This window comes from Peromyscus maniculatus, chromosome 9 (genome assembly GCF_049852395.1).
Source record: "Peromyscus maniculatus bairdii isolate BWxNUB_F1_BW_parent chromosome 9, HU_Pman_BW_mat_3.1, whole genome shotgun sequence".
Lineage (NCBI taxonomy): Eukaryota > Metazoa > Chordata > Mammalia > Rodentia > Cricetidae > Peromyscus > Peromyscus maniculatus.
The window spans coordinates 5,882,154-5,901,579 of NC_134860.1; the positions used below are offsets into that span (position 1 = coordinate 5,882,154).

The following is a 19,426-nucleotide window of genomic DNA, read 5'->3' on the forward strand; positions in this document are numbered from 1 at the left end:
TCCCTGGTGATGTGAGTAGCAATCCATTCATCCTTGTTTCACATCTAGTATCCTCTTATGACTGAGTACGTACCATGTTTGTCTTTCTGAGTCTGGGTTACCTCATTTGGGATGATTTTTTCTAGATCCATCCATTTGCCTTCCAACCTCATGATGTCATTGTTTTCCTCTGCTGAGTAGTATTCCATTGTGTATATGTAACACATTTTATTTATTCATTCAGTTGAAGGGCATCTAGGTTGTTTCCAAGTTCTGGAAAAACCTTACCAACTTGGCCCCGGGTTCTGGCCATGGGCACGTTCCCTTCTAGCCCTACCAGGAAGGCTCCCCTTCTCCAAGACCCCCAGCCTACCCTGCAATCCACCCCCTGCCCCTTTGCCCATCTGCCCGAGACTCCAGCCACTTCCTGAGACTTAGGACACTGGCCCCTACCTCCCATCCTGCCCTGGACTTCCCATCTGGACCAGAGCTCCCATCCTGCCCTGGACTTCCCATCTGGGCAAGAGAATTCCCATCTGGATAAGAAAGAGAGACTTCCTGAATCTGTCAGCTTTATCTGCACCATTTGTGCTGATAAGACCAAGAATGAACCACAAGGAGATGGGCAGACATCAAGGCTGAAGTACATACACCAAAATGAAGAGCAATACAGCATCACCAGAACCTAGCCCGCCTCCAACATCCAAACCTGAACATCAAAAAATTGGAAGAAGCAGAAGAAAACAGCCTTATGAATAACATCATGAAGAAGGTAGAGGCTTTTATAGAGGATAAGACTAACAAAAATGGGAAGAATGCTATAAAAAAGTAGAGGAAAGGACAAATAAAGTAGAAGAAAACAATAAAGCCCTGGAAGAAAATCATGAAAAAGCAATGAAATGGATGAAGGAAATAGTCCAAGGCCTGAAAAGGGAAACAGAAAAAAATGAAGAAGACACAAACAGAGGGAATGCTCGAAATAGAAAATCTGAGTAAAAGATCAGGTACTTCAGATGCAAGTATAACCAAGAGAATGCAAGAGATGGAAGAATGGGTCTATGGCATTGAAGATATGATAGAAGAAATAGATTCATCAGTCAAAGAAAACACTAAAGCCAACAAAGCCATGAACCAAAATGTCCAATAAATTTGGGACACCATGAAAAGACCAAACCTAAGAATAATAGAGAAAGAAGAAAGAGAAGAATACCACCTCAAAGGCACAGAAAATATATTCAACAAGATCATAGAAGAAAACTTTCCCAACTTAAAGAAGGAAATGCCTATGAAGATACAAGAAGCCTATAGAACACCAAACAGACTAGACCCCAAAAAAGTCCCCTCACCACATAATAATTAAACATCTAAACATACAGAATAAAGAAAGAATATTAAGAGCAGCTAAGGAAAAAGGCCAAGTGACTTATAAAGGCAAACCCATCAGAATAAAACCTGATTTCTCAATGGAGACTTTGAAAGCCAAAAGGACCTGGACAGATGTAATACAGGCACAAAGAGACCATAGATGTCAGCCCAGACTAATATACTCAGCAAAACATTCAATCATCATAGACAGAGTGAACTGGACATCCCAAGACAAAGCCAGATTTAAACAATACTTATCCACAAATCCAGCCTTACAGAAAGCACTACAAGGAAAATTCCAACCTAAGGAAGTCAGATACACACTCAAAAACACAGGCAATAGATAACGCCACAGCAGTAAACCCCAAAGAATAGAAGTACACACACACTACCACCAAAAAATAACAGGGATGAACAATCACTGGTCGTTAATATCCCTTAATATCAAAGGACTTAATTCACCTATAAAAAGACATAGGCTTATAGAGTGGATACAAAAGCAAGACCCATCTTTCTGCTGCATACAAGAAACACATCTCAAATTCAAAGATAGACACTACCTAAGAATAAAAGCCTGGGTAAAGACTTTCCAGTCAAACGGTCTTAAGAAACAAGCAGGTGTAGCCATCCTGATATCCAGCAAAATAGACTTCAAATTAAAATCAATCAAAAGAGATCAAGAAGGGCATTAAATCCTCATCACAGGAAAGATCCACCAAGATCATGTTTCAATTCTGAACATTTACTCCCCAATTACAAGGGCACCCACATATATAAACGAAACATTATTAAAGCTTAAACCACATATAAAACCCCAAACATTAATAGTGGGAGACCTCCACACCCCACTTTCACCACTGGACAGATCTCCCAAATCAGAACTTAACAGAGAAATAAAGGACTTAACTGATGTCATGACTCAAATGGATTTAATAGATATCTACACAACATTCCATCCTAACAAAAAAGAATAGACATTCTTCTCAGCACCCCATGGAACCTTCTCTAAAATCGACCACATACTTGGCCACAAAGCAAATCTCAACAGATACAAAACAATTGGAATAGCCTCCTGTGTTCTATCAGACCACTATGGTTTAAAGTTAGATTGAAACAACAACAAAAACTACAGAAAACCTACAATTTCATGGAAAATAAATAATGCTCAATGGAATCACCAATGGGTTAAGGAAGAAATAAAGAAATTAAAGACTTCCTAGAGATCAACGAAAATGAAGATACAACATACCCAACTTATGGGACACTATGAAAACAAGACATTTTATATAAGCACACTTTAAAAGCATGCTATTAATAAAAAGTGCTATGAGGTACCCAAGAGCAATCCTAAATACATGCAAGACCTTCATCGCTGATGTTCTGAAAGAACCTAAAGACTTAAATGAATGGAGGTTTTAAAGGTTTGGTGGATAAGTAGGTAATAAATATGATCAGTTTTGCTAAATTAATAATACTAATGCAATAGATATTGAATTAAAAAATGTGAATATCACCCATTTCTGTGTAACTTAATAAGGTGGCCGTAAATGTTCTATTATTGAGCAAAGGATAATTTTTAAAGTGGAACAGGCAGGAACATCCAGAGATAATTGTAAAAGAGTAAAGTAGGGAAGCATGTCATATTAGAGAGAAACATGACATATGAGATAAAAATAAAAAATACTTTGAGATGTGTCAGTAGTGGGTGTGATTGTTAGAGTAAATACTGCAACAGATTTCAGCATCCAGAAGTTTGTAATTGTTGAAAAAGGGGGCTACAGTCTGGAAGGAGAAGGATGGCTATGACAGCATGGCCTGAGAATGCAGCAAGTGTTCTAGTTATCTTTCTATTGTTGTGATAAAAGTCCAAAGAGCCAATCAGGAAAATGAAGGGTTTATTCACCTCACAGGTTGTAGTTCCTCATTAAGGGAAGCCAAGGCAAGATCCCAAGGGAGGGGCTTGAAACCACAGAGAATGCTGTTTACTGCTCTGCTTGGCTAGCTTTCTTCTGAGGCCCAGGGTCACCTGCCTAGGAATGGCAGTACATACAGAGGGCTGAACCATCCCCTATTGGTTAACAACAAGAAAATGCCAAAGAAGCACGCCTGCAAGCCAGTGTGATGGAGTCAAATCCTCAACTATGTGTCAAATAGACAGCCAAGATTATCCATCACAGTAAGCCAGAGGAGAAAATATAAACCTCAGCTTACTGCAAAGAAAAATGTCCCTCCATGAGTAGGATTATATATCAATAGTGAAATTTCATCTGTAGGAAGAATAATTTTAAAGGATTTATGTCAGAATGAAATAATCAGTAAAATAATGAGTGATAATAAACCCAAACCAGAAAACAAAAATTGGTAAATTTGACTATAGAAGCCTCTTCTGGAGGCTTCAGATGGACATGGGGAGGGGCTGTTGACTGACAGCACCTTTGGCCATCCTTGCAGTGTTTTGGTGGAGGAGTTCTGATCAGAAACCCTACCCTTTACTACAGAAGCTTGGTCCCAAATACAAGCCAGAATCATCAACTGCTTGTCAGAGCTTAGGTTCTTGAGAAATGGAGGAGTCCATTCTGCTTGATGATTTGGGGAAGGCTGTATCCCATTTCAAGAGCCATGGATGTTGAAAGCTTCTAAAGCAGCACCAGGCACATTGTCTCTTGTCATTATTCTTGGTGACACACACTGCAGTGCCCACACTCATCAAGCTAATGTCAGTGGTGAGCTCTGTAACATTATTTACTCTGGAGTATGATTTGTTTCCTATTGCTGCTGTCTCCAATCATGCCTCTTTGACCATCAGAGAAACTTCAAGTCTTTTTTGTCTTTCTTTTTCAGAGCTGAGGACCAAACCCAGGGCCTTGCACTTGCTAGCCAAGTGCTCTACCACTGAGCTAAATCTACCACTGAGCTAAATTCCCAACCCCAAAACTTCAAATCTTTTTTTAAATTTTATTTTATAATTTAGTTTAATTTTACATATCAGCCACAGATTCACTTGTTCTCACCACTCCCACCGTCTCCCCAGCCCACCCTCCATTCCCATCTCCTCCAGGGCAAAGACACCCCTGGGGATTGAGTTCAACCTGGTAGATTCAGTCCAGGCAGGTCCAGTCCCCTCCTCCCAGGCTGAGTAAGCCAAGTGTCCCTGTCTAAGCCCCAGGTTCCAAACAGCTAGCTCATTCACTGAGGCCAGGTCCTGGTAAAATCCACAAAGATACCTCCACAATATTGGCAATGGTCGAGAGAAAGCCAGAACTGACCTACTCTGGTGATAGAATGGCCAAACACCCTAATTGTTGTGCTGGAAACCTCATCCAATGACTGAGGGAACCGAATGCAGAGATCCACGGCCAGGCCACAAGTGGAGCTCCAGGAGTTCAATTGGTGGAAAGAGGAGGGTTTGTATAGGCGAAAATTGTTGAGACCAAGATTGGAAAAAGCACGGGGACAAATAAGCAAACGAATGGAAACACATGAACTATGAACCAATAGCTGAGGAGCCCCCAGCTGGATCAGGCCCTCTGGATAAGTGAGACAGTTGATTAGCTTGATCTGTTTGGGAAACTTCAAATCTTAATAAACCATTTTTGCTGTTAAAGCAATAGGAGGCTTCTAGCTGCTGTTTACAATGAAGACCCCATAGAAGGCTTTCCTTGGTCTTCCAATTTAAACAGGCGTTTTTCTCTTCTGAGAATGCATGAAATGAGCAAGATGTGTTCTGGAGGAGCTCAATTCCAAATTCATGTGGCTCTTCCTGACACCCCACTCTTTTTGACAGGTACAGTCTGTTTCCTTTCTTCTCCTTTCTTTAAAGAGAACCCATTTTCTATCTCTTGGACCCTTTTCCACCACAGTTACTACCAGACATAACATAATTATTTGAATTTCAAATCTACAATTATAGAGAGAGACCAGATAGCTTTGGGTTTCTAGCTAATCCCCTCCTACCCACAAAAGCAAAGACTGGTATTTCATTATATTATAGCAATCCATGACCGAAGAAAGGCCACTAAAAGTCATCATGATTATTGTCACTCCTTCCTTTTACACTCGAAGTGAGCCTTATTCTCATGAATATTAGTGAAGAGGGGAATAAGACTGTGATGGCTATTTTTGGTTGTCAATGTGACTGTTTCTGGATTAAGAAACAACAAAGAATAGAGGGCACACATGTGGGAGATGTGTGCTTATTTTGAAGTATGAATATCTAATTATATTTGGATCTTTGAGGGATGAGGTCATACCGGAAGCTGTGGCTTGGTCTGCTTTTCTGTCTCCCAGCATTCACCCCAATACCTAGCTCCAGGTTTGATTTTATTTTTTATGAAGAAGAATTTTGAAGATTCCTGCTACATTTGGCACCCAACATTCGTGGGTAGAAATTCACAAAAAAGCTACTTACCTGTGGCCATGTGAGCCCCAGGTCAGGCCCAAGCTACACATTGCCAGTTGTGGTGGCACACTGGTTGGATTTACAGAAGGAGGCAGAGGCAGGAGGATCCCGAGTTTGGGGCCGGCCTGGGAGGTTTGCTAAGGAGAAGCTAAGGCCAGGGCCCAGACACAAACAGTGGCAGTGGGACCATGGAGGCAGCTGCTTCTGCTCCAAGTTGCTACATCTCTTCATGTTGGTGATGCTACTACCTGGGACAAAGGGTTTACTACTGCTTGTTCGGAGAGAATTGCCTGAACCATCGTGTTACAAGAAAGCATCGGCAAAGGTCAGTTTGGAAAAGTTTGGCAAGACAAATGTTGGGGAGAAATTGCTGTGAAGATTTTTCTCTTCTAGGGAAGAAAGTTCATGGTTCCGAGAGACAGACATTTATGAGACTGTGATTGCTCCAAACCACAGAGGAGGCACACAAAAAAATGTCTGCAGGGAACCATGACCTGGGTCTTCCAATTTAAACAGGGTTTTTTCCTTTCTGAGAATGCATGGAGTGAGCAAGATGTGTTCTGGAGGAGCAAATTTGAAATCTTCAAAAGGATGACGGGACCCCACAAAGATGATTCCACATGGAGGTAAATTGTAAAGCCATTAAGCTGATTAACACCACCAAAATATTGACTTTGGACTACAGACTACTCAGGACAATTTTGAGATGGCTAGCTGAGATGATCCAGCCTGACAGACTACTTGAACAAGGACTTGAAACAAGCCCTGCACTTTCTCAATATGCAGCAACTGGACAAATGATAAAGGACTTGACAATTAACCCAAAAATTATCTTTTCAGGATCCCCTAAAGATGTCTTCATCCCCAGAAAGCAGGAAGTAATTTTAAGAAAACGATGCCCACATTCTCAAGAGGTGGGATGGGAGGTTTTTGGTCATTTAATGAGTTTTGGATATTGTCATTGTTTACAATGGTTGGTTACAAGTTGTTAATTGTTAATGGTTAGGAAAAAAGCTGAACAAGGAGATTAGATTCAGAGTTTTTGTTTGAAAAAAGAAAGAAATAAAAAAAGAGAATAGATATATGAGGTAGATTATCGAATATATTCTGAGAAAAAGATAAATAAATAATAGGATAAATGGGTAGATCATTGAATCTACACTAAAACAAAAAAGGGGAAGATATAAAAAAGACAAAAGGTAGATTACTGAATCTATTATGAAAAGAAAAAGAGAGAGAATATAGATATGATAAGATAAAAAGTGAGGTTATGGAATCTAATTTAAAAAAGGTATTTGTTTTAAATAGGATAAGTAATGAATTTTTTTGTCTGAGTTTATCAAATGTTACTGGACTGGACATTGTTAATATATTAATGGATTTTTTGTCACATGTTAATGTACTAGACATTGTTAATGTAATCTTGACTGTGTATATTGTATATACTTATTGGATATAATTTTTCTTGTATTAGTTATAAGCTTTTTTTAAATTTTAGACAAAAAAGGAAAATGTGCTAGCATTGTGTTCCCCCAAAATATTGTGCATGCTAATAAACTTGTCTAGGGTCAGAGAATGGAACAGCCATAATATTAAACATAGAGGATAGGCAGTGGTAGCACACACCTTTAATTCTAGCATTCCAGAAGCAGAAATCCGTCTGGATCTCTGTGTGCTCAAGGATACAGGCAAGCATGGTGACTCATGCCTTTAATCCCAGAAAATGAGCCTTTAATCCCAGGGGGTGATGGCAGAAAGCAGAAAGGTATATAAGACGTGAAAACCAGGAAATAGAAGCATTTGGCTTGTTAAGTTTTAGGCTTTTGAGCAGCAGTTCAGCTGAAATCCATTTAGATGAGGACACAGAGGCTTCCAGTCTGAAGGAAACAGGATCAGCTGAGGAACTGGCAAGGCGAGGTAGCTGTGGCTTGTTCTGCTTCTCTGATCTTCTAGTGTTCACACCAATACCTGGCTCCAGGTTTGATTTTAAGAATAAGAACTTTGAAGATTCCTGCTACACACACCTTTAACTCAGATCTTTAATCCAGAAGTAATTTGGGCAATTCATTTTGTTGGAAGGACTTGGAAGAATGAAGCTCTTTCTCTTTCTCTGCTTGCTCTTGCCTTGTTAGCACAACCATTCCTTGACTGGCCTTGTTAGCACATCCATTCCTTGACTGGCATTAAAGCCTACTTCTTTAAGATTCCAGTATATACTGCAGACCAGCTGAGACATCCAGTGTTGTGGAGTGGTCATCTCCTGGATTCTTGGCCTTTCCATTCACAGCCAGATATTGTTGGATAAGATAGAGCACTGCCTGCAAGCCATTCTAACAAATACCATTTCCATAAAGAATCATTGTATTACTTCTGGAGAATGCGGGATAAGACACCAGGTATGTAGAAAGGATATTCTAGAGCAGCTAGGGTCTCATAACAGTCCCAGCTCACTTACAACTTCCCAATAGTCACCTTCCCTTAACCATAGCCTTCCTCAGGTGCTTAATCACTTCAGAGAATACAACCCTCCTCCTCAATGATCATGACCAAATTCCTTGGCATGATTTATTTTTGATATTATTGGGTATGGATATGAGGAGGGTAAGTGCCAATTTTAGGCAGTGTTTGTAAAGTGTGACTTCAGTTCCACATGGGTGAATTACTGGAAAAATTCTTATGAAGCAGAGAGAAATCTCTAGGTTTGCAAGGAGGAGGTGCTGAGTCACATGAGAGACTCCGGGAAAGGAAACAACATCTTCTGGTCAGTTCATGGAGAACTAATTAGCAAGGAGGCAAAGGCTGTGCCCCATGACATCAGCAGACCCTTAGGTGCTGGACATTCTGTTGTATCCTGGACAGCTCTTGGAATTCCAGTGATGTCAGTAGTGTTGTAGCAACACTGACTGCCTTGAGATCATTTGTTCATTGGCCACAAGCTTGGCCCCTAGACATGCTTTCCAGACTCAGAGGTCTGTTTGGCAGAGGGAATGGACAGCATGGAGAGACCAGAGTGAGGCAGAAGGAAGCTGGTCCTGGGTCTCCCTGGAAAACATGGAGAAAATGGTCCTGGGGAAGAGGCAGTGAGTTTTGGGAAGGGGCTGGGGAGCTTTCTGGATGTGTTGGGACTCAGCTTTCCAGAGCGAGGTCTCAAGAACTGGGAATGTCTTGGGTGGAGGCACAGAGGAATTAATGATATTTCTGTACCATGACTGTGTTTCACAGCCACGGGAGTCCTTTAGTTATGTGCCAGTGATAATAGGGAAATGAGAGTACCCTGGAAAACCCTGAGGTTCTCATACTTGACATCACAATCACTTGTATGGCAGGAGCCCCCAAGTGCTTCTGTCTTCCATTGACCTCTGAGGTTTCTGAATTTCCAGCTGTTGATGGCACACAGGTCTCCAGTTCAGCCTAAGAGCTGTTAGATTCAGTGGACCTGGACTAAGACTGTCCTTTTCCTGCCAGCCCTGGGTGTCCTGGACTGTTAGTGAGGATGACTTTGTTGCATCTGTTGACTATGTTTTGCCCCTGCATGGCTTTTCATTAACATGAACTCTGAATCACAGAGCAAGAGACTTGGGCATCCCTATACTACCAAAGTGATTATAACAGTAGCAATTACCTCCAGGCTTCTGAAAGTGCATGGCTGAGGGCTCTGCAGCCAAAGTGCACCCTCTACAGCTGTAAGTCTTAAGAGGTTGTCCACTGGGTCCTCTTGTGCAGGGAGACAGAGGAAACCAGCTGATTTCTGAGCCAGCCACCTCCTGATAGAGAGATGGGAAACTGATACCCACAGAGAAGGAGACTCATGTCTGAGTTTTCAGAACCTGTCTCGGAAAAGTCTCTTCTGTCAGTCACTTTCTGTTCATTCTTCAGTGCGTAAGGATTAACTGATAAGAGGAAGTGTGTAGGGCAGGTGCTGTGCTTTGACTTCTAGAATTGGGTATTACTGAGATAACTCACATTGTCTAGCATGATTTGTCCATGTGAAATAACATCTGAAAAGACATAGTTTGCCTCACATCACTCATTTTCTGAAAATGCCTTTGCATATCTGTGGGGCCTCTCACTAGCCGTTCATCTTTCTTTAAACTTAAATGTAGGAATGGCACATCCTTTGCTCTTGTGTTGAGTGTTCCCACAGGGAATTCTGGTTCTTAGTATCTCCAGAATGAAATGCCATTAGTTTACCACACTATTGGTATCTTATGATGGATGGAATGAATTTTGCTGAAGTTCAAGAGTAATTTTCATCAACTACAGGACTTACCTTTGTTCTGACAAGACACTGAGTTTCTCCCACCACACTAACAGCTTTGTGGATCCTCCACAATGTGCTTGTTGGCCTCAGGGGACTGAATTTTCCTTCCTACCATCCTTACTTAATTACCTAGAAAACTTTTTTTCTTATGTTATTGACTAGAGTTTTCATGAGTTGGATGAGCCATTTCCTGGGATATGTTTGGAAGAGAGTCTTCAACTTCCTGTACATAAACTAGTGAATATATTCTAATGAAACAGAGAGAGATCCCTGTGTTTGTAATGAGGAGGTGATAAAGGTCATCCCTTGGGTTTTTTGAAGTCTCCTGTGAAGGGCAGTATGGCTTCCAGTGAATTACAGATGATGTAGTTTGTAGGTAGGTGAGGGCTACTGCTGGTGAACCCAATAGTTCCTTCTCATGACTACCTATTGAATTCTGGGGAGTCCTTGGCATTCTCTTGATGTCACCATTGTTGTGGGAACACCAGGTGACTGTGGGGTATTCTTCCACTGCCCATAGACATGTCAGCAAGACTGAGAAGGCTGCTTGGGAGGGAGAATAGAGAACATGGGAAGACCAGAGAGAGGCAGAAGGAAGCTGGGCTTCAGTCTCAGTGTAAAACATGGAGTAATAAATGGTTCTGGGAGGGCACTGTGAGTCCTGAGCAGGGCTTGGGAACTTTCTGGAGGAGGTGGAGCTTGAGCTGGGCCTTCCAGGAGTGGGGCTCAGCATCTGTGAATTTCTGGGAAGCAATGGACTTATCCTACTTCCCTGGGTTCCCTAAGAGCAGACCCAGATTAAATGATTTCTGATAGTTTGGAAGAGCCATGGATTTTCAAGCCTGCAGCAGCTTTTCTGGGACATCCTTAATCTCATTCTGAGTGGAAAGGAAGGGCCAACAGGAACAAAGTGGTGACTAATTAGGTGTCCTTCTCTGGGTAGGGTGTTGCTGCACTTCATCCTAGTGGATTCCATCAGTTTCCATGGGAATCTGATGCCAAGAAGAAGGGAGGGAAACTGCCCTGGCCAAGCACAAAACTTTCAGTCATTCAGATACTTTGTCCTGGATACATGGGATGAGGACTTGGTACTGCTAAGCTCTAGGGACAATAGGACTTACCTACACCACATAATATATGAGCTGACACTGTCCTACAAATCTATATGGCTGGGCTATCTTATATATTCCAGGTCCAGGAAACTGCATTAGAGAGAAAGGCACATGCCTATCCATGATGGTTGAGGACAGATACTTAGCTCATGGGTACCTATTTGAGGATAGTGGCCTACTCTTTGGGGCCCTCAGTGGGTACCTAACATTTCCTCTTCCTCGGACTTCCTCTTGGAACCAGCATGGATTCTCCTGGCCCTATGTATATTCAAGTATAGAAGTTCACTTTGCTTTGTCTTCCTGCAGGGACTACCAGGAAGACACCAACCCAAGCCTCCACCTCCACAGACCAGGAGAAGCAGATGACAAAGTTGGAGAAACTAACCCTTCAGCTCCAGAGTATAACATAAGAGCAAATTGAACTGCATGGAATCCTGGGCAGTTATATAGACAAGGATTTGCAGAACAGGTAGTCATTATGTGCAATTCTCTGCTGACCATCTTGACCCCACAGTGTCTACCTAAGCTTTCCTGAGGAACAGGAGGCTGAAGCTCCGGGGTGTCCTGGTGCTTAACAAATTTTCCTGAGTGTACAGAATTTGGAACCTTGGTAGGTGTGAGATTGGGACACAGGCTATTCTTATTCATTCAAATGAAAAGCAGAGCCTATGGCCTGTATCACAGTTTTGGGATAGGGACAGTAGTATGTGAGCTCTCAACATGCATTTCAAGAGGCCTTGGCAGGTGTTGGCTTGTGGGAGATGCTAGGTCCTGTGAGTTTGTGATGAGTCTTTGTACTTGATCAGCGGATGATTGTGTGCTGAAAAATCCTGGAGGGGCCTGGTCCCATTCATCCATCTCAGTTTGTGTCTGGAAGGCCTGGTGCTTATCATTGCTTCTCTTTTGTCCTCCTCCTTATACTCTGAGGCTGTTCTAACTCTTTGCATTTCATGGGCATCCTGACTATATGTGGAATGTTTGTGTATGTGGGAAGTAAAGGCCTAAAGCTATTCTTAGCTCTTCCTTATACTCTGAGACAGTGCAAACTCTCTGTATTTCATGAGAATTATTATTTTTATGTGGTGTGTGTGTGTGTGTGTTTGTGTGTGGGGGGGTGTCTGTTTGTGTTACTCCTGGGAGTTTAGAGTCTGTGGCAGGGCCCAAGATTTGCCATTTTCACATTTTCCAGGGGATGCCAGTGATGACACCAGGGAGCTTCACTTTGACAAGCTCACGTCTTGGCCACTCTTCTTACTTTGGTGGAATATTGGAATCCCTTGTGAAGTGTATAATGACTTCCTGAAGTTGGGACTCCTCCCTTGAAATGCTCAATGAATGCTCTGGTCCTCTGTGTAGCATATAGGCAGCTAGGCATGAGAGTCCCTGTTGTAAAGACAGGAAAATGTCACCATAGGTTTCCGGTGGCACCAGTATGTGGCACAGACTCCTGGGGTCTCCTTAGAGAGATCATCTATAGCTCCAAGTCCACTGAGGGTGCTCATATAGTCGTGAATAACTCCTTCTTCTTTTAGCCTGGGGACATGATAGGAAGTTTAATAAGCACCAGGAGGACCTATTGCATAAGTGCCAGGCTGTGTCTTCCATGGCACTGAGGAGTCCAGAGCATAGCCTGATTCCATATGATCCTTGTGGCCTGTGTTCATGGGGTCCTTTTCTCCTGGGGCCATGCCCTACCACAGGCTGAATTCTTTTGAAATCATGAAAAGGGAGCATAAGCAGGTGATGCTGGACTTACAGAAAATGCCAAAGGAAATATGTGTCGGTGTGAACAAGATCAAACATCTGATTGAAGAGAATGTATCCTACAGGTATGTGCCTGATTTAACTTGGGAGAGACTGATTCTGCCATGTTTCTCTTTGACTCAATGTGAGAGTTCTGGTTCTTGCCTGTCTGCCTCTTAGCAAGCAGCCTGACATGTGGTCCTTGGCCTTGTGCCTCTTGGACTCAGTTTTGCTTAGTGTGAAAAGACACTGTTCCCCTCCAAGCAATGTCCTGCCAGCTTCAGCAGCCCCTTGTTAAAAAACAAATGGTTTGAACCATGAAGGGAGTGTCAGGTATCCTAGTACTTCCGGGCTCTGACCAGGGCTTCCCAGAGCTTGTTTCCATGGTAGCCATAGACAGAATTGATTCTGGTTGGGGCTTTTTCTATGCTTCTGACAGTGTTTGCCCTCAACCTGCTGATGCTTTCCCAATGTCATGAACAGTTAAGCACAGGTGTGGGCTGTACCCTGTTCTCAGAGGCACAGGATCCCTTTTGGCATCAGGAATTTCAGAAGTATTTTGAATCTTTTTGCAATTTTGTTACTCTCTGGATTTGGCTTGCATCTGAGTGATGATGCTTGGCTACTGAGAACTCCATTCTTGGGCTTTCTGGGGGTCTGGGACTTTTCAGCACGGGTGGTACTTCGGGGTAGGAATGGCAAAGGAGGCTGGCTGGGTCTCACCATGTTTTGGTGTTTGTTCAGTTACCTCCACGGCCAGGTCCTCCGAGATTGGACTGAGCTGAAGGAAAATATACATGTTTTAAGACTGAAGAACAGACTGCTGTGGGAGGAGCAGATTGAGATCCAAGAGTCCTGTGAGGAGCTGAAGAGGCTCTTGAAGGAGGCTCATGAGGTCATCTGTGACCCTTCTGCTGAGCAGCAGCAGGTAGGCTGAGGCAGCAGGGGCAGGTGCCCACCTGTGCAACCATGAACATAGAGACACTCATATACCATCCACACTCATCCATACCCCCACCTACATACCATCCAACTGTTGATTTCTGTGATCATTCCCAAGTCTTTCTACAGAGTTAGCCTCTTGCAAGAATCTGGATAATTGGCAAGCAAAACCTCCTGCTCTGCTAGAAGCTGCAGTACATTGAGAGAGCTGGGTCAGTCACATATCATCCACCTACATGTCATTATGATCAGAGGTTTGCTATGCAGGGAGCTCCTTAGGGAACAGCACAAAGCTTTCATTGATGATGTCAGTGGCCTGTGGCTCATTTGCTTTGCAGGGGTCATGTGAGATCACAGATAGGAAGCAGCCTGCAAGGACTAGAGCTCATTGCCAGTGCCCAGTGAGTGGTTCTCATTGTCAATGTTTTGTGTGGCATGTGGTCTTCTCCTTAATTCCTGCATCCCAATGTGTTCTCTTCCTTTCGCCAAGCTCTTGGTTCATAGTGACAGATGCCTGAGTACCCCCTTTTCAGCCTTTTTTCTGGGCATGGTGCTGGACAGTTCTCCCATCCTGGAACTTCCAGTCTGAAACTGACTGAATGACCATAGATGTGGAAGGCCTTTGACAGGCTGAGGGTTGGGGTGACAGATTTGAAGCTTCAAGAAAACATTTTCTCCTATCAACTCAACATAGCATTAAGAACTTGTGGGCTCTCCTAGGAATTTTTAATCTCCAAAGGATGGATAGCAGTGTTGTGGGTCTCAGTTGAAACACCTGATGTGCATATTTTTAATTCAACTGTTCCTACAGCATGATGTCCTCGCCATTGTTTTCTGCTCACTTCCTATTTCTGTGGTCTGTGTGTTATCTATGCAGGCCTGTATAAATGTGTACATCGGTTTGTAGGTTCAGAGGCTACATAATGAAATCCCATGTTGTCATCTGTTGCTCTTCCCTTTTTCCCTTAGAGCCCAGGTTTTCATTGAACCTGAAAATTTCTGTTTGGGCTAATCTGGCTCCCAGCGCTCTTTAGATCTCCTGTCCTCCAAGGTAGAACTTCTCTCTTGTTTTGTCTTATCCAATGTTACAAGTTTAAATATACACAGAAAGAGGAAAGATATACTTGCTTTCTCTTTTGTTTATTTACTTTTATTGTTTTGATACCAATGTGTTTTTTAATAAATAACAAAATCAAACACTACAGCTTTTTTTTTTTTAACAATAAATAGCAGGCTTCTTTGCTTTCACTGCACAGAGCTAAGACCACAGGAAATGTCTGGGTTGTCTCTGGCTTCTCATCAGAAAATCCCACAGTGCATCTCCTTGCTGACATTGTGTTGCTGACTATATCATGTGCATGGCTGTGTCTCAGAACAGATTCCCTCTCATAGTTGTGCAGAGTGCTGGGTTCCTGAAAAGCACTGCAGGTGATGTCACTGGCCTCCTTCTGACTGACATTGGGCTGCATTCATATCATATGCACTGTCATCTTTTGAAAACGTCCTGGTGTTGACAATGTGTCACTTTCTTTTTCTTGGGTTATCAAGGTCGTTTGTGGAGGAGCCAGGATAAGTTGAGTGAAGAGACTATGATGTGTGAACTTGGATAATGTGGAGTCAGGGGGTTTTGTGATGGATAAAATGTACTCAAGGAAAAGTTAAGTGCAGGCCGGGGTAGCAGTGCCTTGCTGAGTCTAAGAGCCTTGTAGACAGCATAGAGGACCCGCTACCTCTATATACATCAGAAAAGGTGCTGCAAGGCAACAGTCCTCTCTCACTGACCATTCTAGGTTCAGGAAGTGTGTGTGTGTGTGTGTGTGTGTGTGTGTGTGTGTGTGTGTGTTGGGGTTGTTGTACATTGTGTGTTGTGATTTTCTGTGCATCTCTCTATGTGTTTGTGAACTTCTATATGTGTGTTTGTGTGTGAATACTGTCTATTGCTTGCACAGAGGTGCTCCTTTGGGTGTGTGTATGTGACCATGTGTCGTTGAGTGTGTATGTGTGTATGTGCCTATGCTCCCTGTATGTATAGGGGTAAATATTTGAGTGTGTTTGCAAGTTCAGTTGCTTATATGTGCAAGTGTATTTGTATGTGTGGATTTGTAACTTCTTGTGTGTGTGTGTGTGTGTGTGTGTGTGTTTATCTATATTCGTATGTTCATTTACATATTTTTAATGATGATGGAACCAACTTTTCTGAAAAAGTACTGTGCCCCCTCACTTGGCATCCATCAAATATTGTATGCTGCTGCCCATCTTTCTCCATGTCCTCCTAGCTCATTAGAACAAAGGGACACAAAAGCTACTATAACTCAGTGGTTTTCAGGTATTTGTAGAGACAAAAATATATATCTGAAAAGAAATCCTTGGAGCAAACCAAAGGAATGTAGTACATGGAGGTTAGGAGGAGACCACTGTGGCAAATCAAGGTGTCTGAGAGGCAGGATAGGCTGGCTGAGGGTGTGTGTCTATTCTCTGCTCTGGGTGAATGGTGACTGCACACTCAATGGTCAGGTGTCTTGCTGTGTCTTCTCTGTATCCTGTTTTGTCCTCATCCACATTGTCTGCTACCACTTGCTTTTCCCCTTTCCCTAACTTTGGCTCAGTTAACCTTGGCCTTGGAACTTAGGCTGGATGTTAGTTGTTGAGAGATTCTGACTTGCAGTGTGCTTCCAGCTGCAACTCAGTCCAGCAGAAGTTCCCTAGCCAGGATGTGGTATGAGAATGGGGCTGTCTCAGTGCACCTCACTTAGATTCCTGAGGGTATTGGACACGCCATATGCTGTGTCTGCAGCACTCAGTAACTGCTTTTCTCCAAAGTTGTTCATTCTGAGTTAAAATCAGCCTCATGGAGGGTTTGGAGAAATGAGGACCCTCAGACATTGCTGGTACTGTGAAATGGTACAGCACAGTGAGAAGCTACACACAAGTCTTCAGAAAGTTGAACTGCATTCCCAGGTGACCCAGTGATGCTAGAACATGAAGTCAGTGTCCACAGAGAAACTAGGGGATCTCAGGGATTTATCAGCTTTCCCGAGTGTAGCCTCATGATGCCCATCATTCAAAGAGTGCAAAAGTACAATGTAGTCTGGCTCTTCCATGGAATATTGTTCAGCACAAAATAATACATAAAATCATTTGGCACTGACTTAGTCAGCCATTTGTTACTCAAACACATCCATGGCACAATCACCTCAAAGGAAGGAACTGTTTCTTTTGGATGCTGGTTATGGAGATTTTCTAGTTTCCTGAGATTCTTTGCTTTTGGTCCAAAGTTAGGCAACCTGTAGCACAGGGAGCCCTTTTTGAAGGAAGTTGCTCACGTTGGGGGAACTGGGAAACAGTGAATAAGACCAGTGGGGTTGTCCATGACCATCCAGTAGTCCTTTGCTGGGGAACATTCCTATACTGCACAGCCTGGGGAACTTCCTAAGCAGGGTTAGTTAACGGACAAGGACCCCTGAGGCCACCTGTCTCTGCATTAGGTTGCAAATAGGCTCTTCACTGACTGAACTGCCTCTCTCCCATGTTCACTGTCTTCTCTCTTCCAACAGGTTTACCTTGTTTTCATTAGTATCCCTGGTGGTTGCTCCTTATGTTAGTATTAACTGTGAAGCTAAACATGTTACTGCATTATAGTGTGCTTGTATGTGTACATATATGTACTTGTGTGTGTTCATGAAATTATGTGTGTGCATATGAATGAGCAAGCCTCCACTGAGAACACAATCTTCTAATGAACAGGAGCAAGAGAGCCTGGATGAAAGACCGAAGGACCTGCTGAAGCAGAAGGAGCTGGTCACCCATCAAGAGGACTTGGCAGAAAAGCTGCAACATCATTTCATTGTCTCTGAGATGAGGTAGGAGCCCAAGCTGGGAGAGAAGTTAGAACCATGTGTGTCACCTGTGCCTGGATCTCTGTCTTTTTGGGATTTCCACCATCTGAATAGCTCCAAGCCACAGCAAGAGAAAGAATGCCTCAAGATATTGTATTGGCCTGGCCAACAAGAACCTCTCCAGGAAACACTATGTTTGATCCTTAGTGTTTCTGGGGAGTGTCTACCCCTTACTCCCATCTGAGCTCTCTGGAATCTTCTCAGTGTCCCCTGTTTCTCCACACAAATCTCCCTATGGTAGTCCTCAACCAAGCAGGAGGGTGGTTAGTTGTGGAGGACAGTGTGTGCTCCTGCCACTTTATTTTCCTTCCAGAACATCACCTTTAGAGAGAAGTTCCTGCCTTTGGGTAGATTTACATGCAGCACACTCCTGCAGATTACAGGCTCTCTGCAGTGTGAATCTGTTTCCTGTGAAAAGATTTTTCTATTATAAGAAGATTTAGGATTTGAGAAGTTGAACCGAGGCCAGTTTCTGTTCTTTAAAAATAATCAGATCCTTCACTGCTTTTCTTTTGTAGGCTCCCCTAGAGTGTCTACATTCAGTTTCGCAGGTTGCTCACATTCATTGCCTGTATCTAATCAGATTCATGTAGATATGCCCTCTACTCTTACTCAGACATTGCTACTTTGTTTTTTTTTTCTGTCAAAATAATTTATCTAGACAACTGGAGAAAAGTCCTGATTATCATGCCCAGCACAGTATAGTTCTCAGTTCATCTTCTGGTAGATTTTAAAAGCTGAGAATCAAATCCTGGTCCAGGTCCATTCTGACCCTCCTCCCTTAGGAAATGCAGGAAATGACCTCAGATGAAAGGTAACGCTGGACTGTCCAGCTGACTAGTGCTGGTTCAGGCTGAACAGCTGACATAGCAGGTCTCCACCAGGCCTGTTCCCTAACTGCATTCCTCCTCTAGGTTAGACCATCACCAATATGAGTTGGAACAGGCCACAGCCCAGCATGAGAGCCTCCTGCAGACAGAGCTGCTGCAGCAGGAGCACTAAGTCTCACAGGCAAGTGAGCCACCAATGCATCCACCCTCAGCAAACATGGCATTGGTGGGAGATTCGGGGCTCTTGACCTTGGCTTCCAGTGTGAATAGGTCTTGATTTTTTTCTAGCCTGTGGCCCAGTCAGGCTCCTTCTGTGTCTGAATGCCTTTCCTTCTCATATAGCAGATCTTGGGAGAACTGAAGAGGCCAAAGAAACCACAGATGCCTTGAACCTATGACCTGCTGTACTCTCCGATCAAGGCCTCCTCCTCAGAAGACACTCCTTTAGAGCTGTGAACTCAAAAGCTTCCCAAGGGGTACAACGAATGCTCTAGAAAGGTCTCATTCTTAGTCTCTGTGAGAACTTGACCTACAAACCCAAAGGAGGCATGGCTATACTAGTTTTTAAAACGCTTTTTACAATCGCTGTCTGCCTTCCTACCATGTTTCCAAGGCCAGCCACAGACTGTAGGTCTCTGCTGCAAAATATGCACCAAAAGAATGCTTGTGACCTTAATTTTTTTGTTTGGTTTTGGTTGGGTTTTGTTTGCTTTGGGTTTTTTTGGTTTTCTTTGTTATGGTTTGAGCTTTTGCTATTTATTTGTTCTTACTTTTGTTCTTGTTGTTATTTAGGTATTTTACTAAGATATTCACTGTTTATTGACTAATTTCTTTAAGCTCATATTGAGTAATATTACTGTATTTTTATTAATAATAAAGTGATTTTGAACTTTTCTGAC

The 19,426-nt window shown here is 42.9% G+C and overlaps 1 protein-coding gene across 3 annotated transcripts in view; it reads left to right on the forward strand.

Annotated features, from left to right (window-relative positions):
- LOC143267225 (disks large homolog 5-like) overlaps positions 1–19,113 on the forward strand; it is a 74,034-nt gene extending 54,921 nt beyond the window's left edge. Inside the window, exons 2-5 of one of the 3 annotated variants that reach the window (XM_076544249.1) lie at positions 11,423–11,585; positions 12,817–12,945; positions 13,604–13,787; positions 17,546–19,113. In XM_076544249.1, the coding sequence (XP_076400364.1) occupies positions 12,836–12,945; positions 13,604–13,787; positions 17,546–17,665 (414 nt within the window). In that variant the 5' untranslated portion in view covers positions 11,423–11,585; positions 12,817–12,835 and the 3' untranslated portion in view covers positions 17,666–19,113. Of the gene's footprint in view, positions 1–11,207; positions 11,586–12,720; positions 12,946–13,603; positions 13,788–17,545 lie in introns of those variants that run through there. The other 2 variants (XM_076544248.1, XM_076544247.1) reach the window with 2 other exon arrangements.
- Positions 19,114–19,426: the final 313 nt, after the last annotated feature.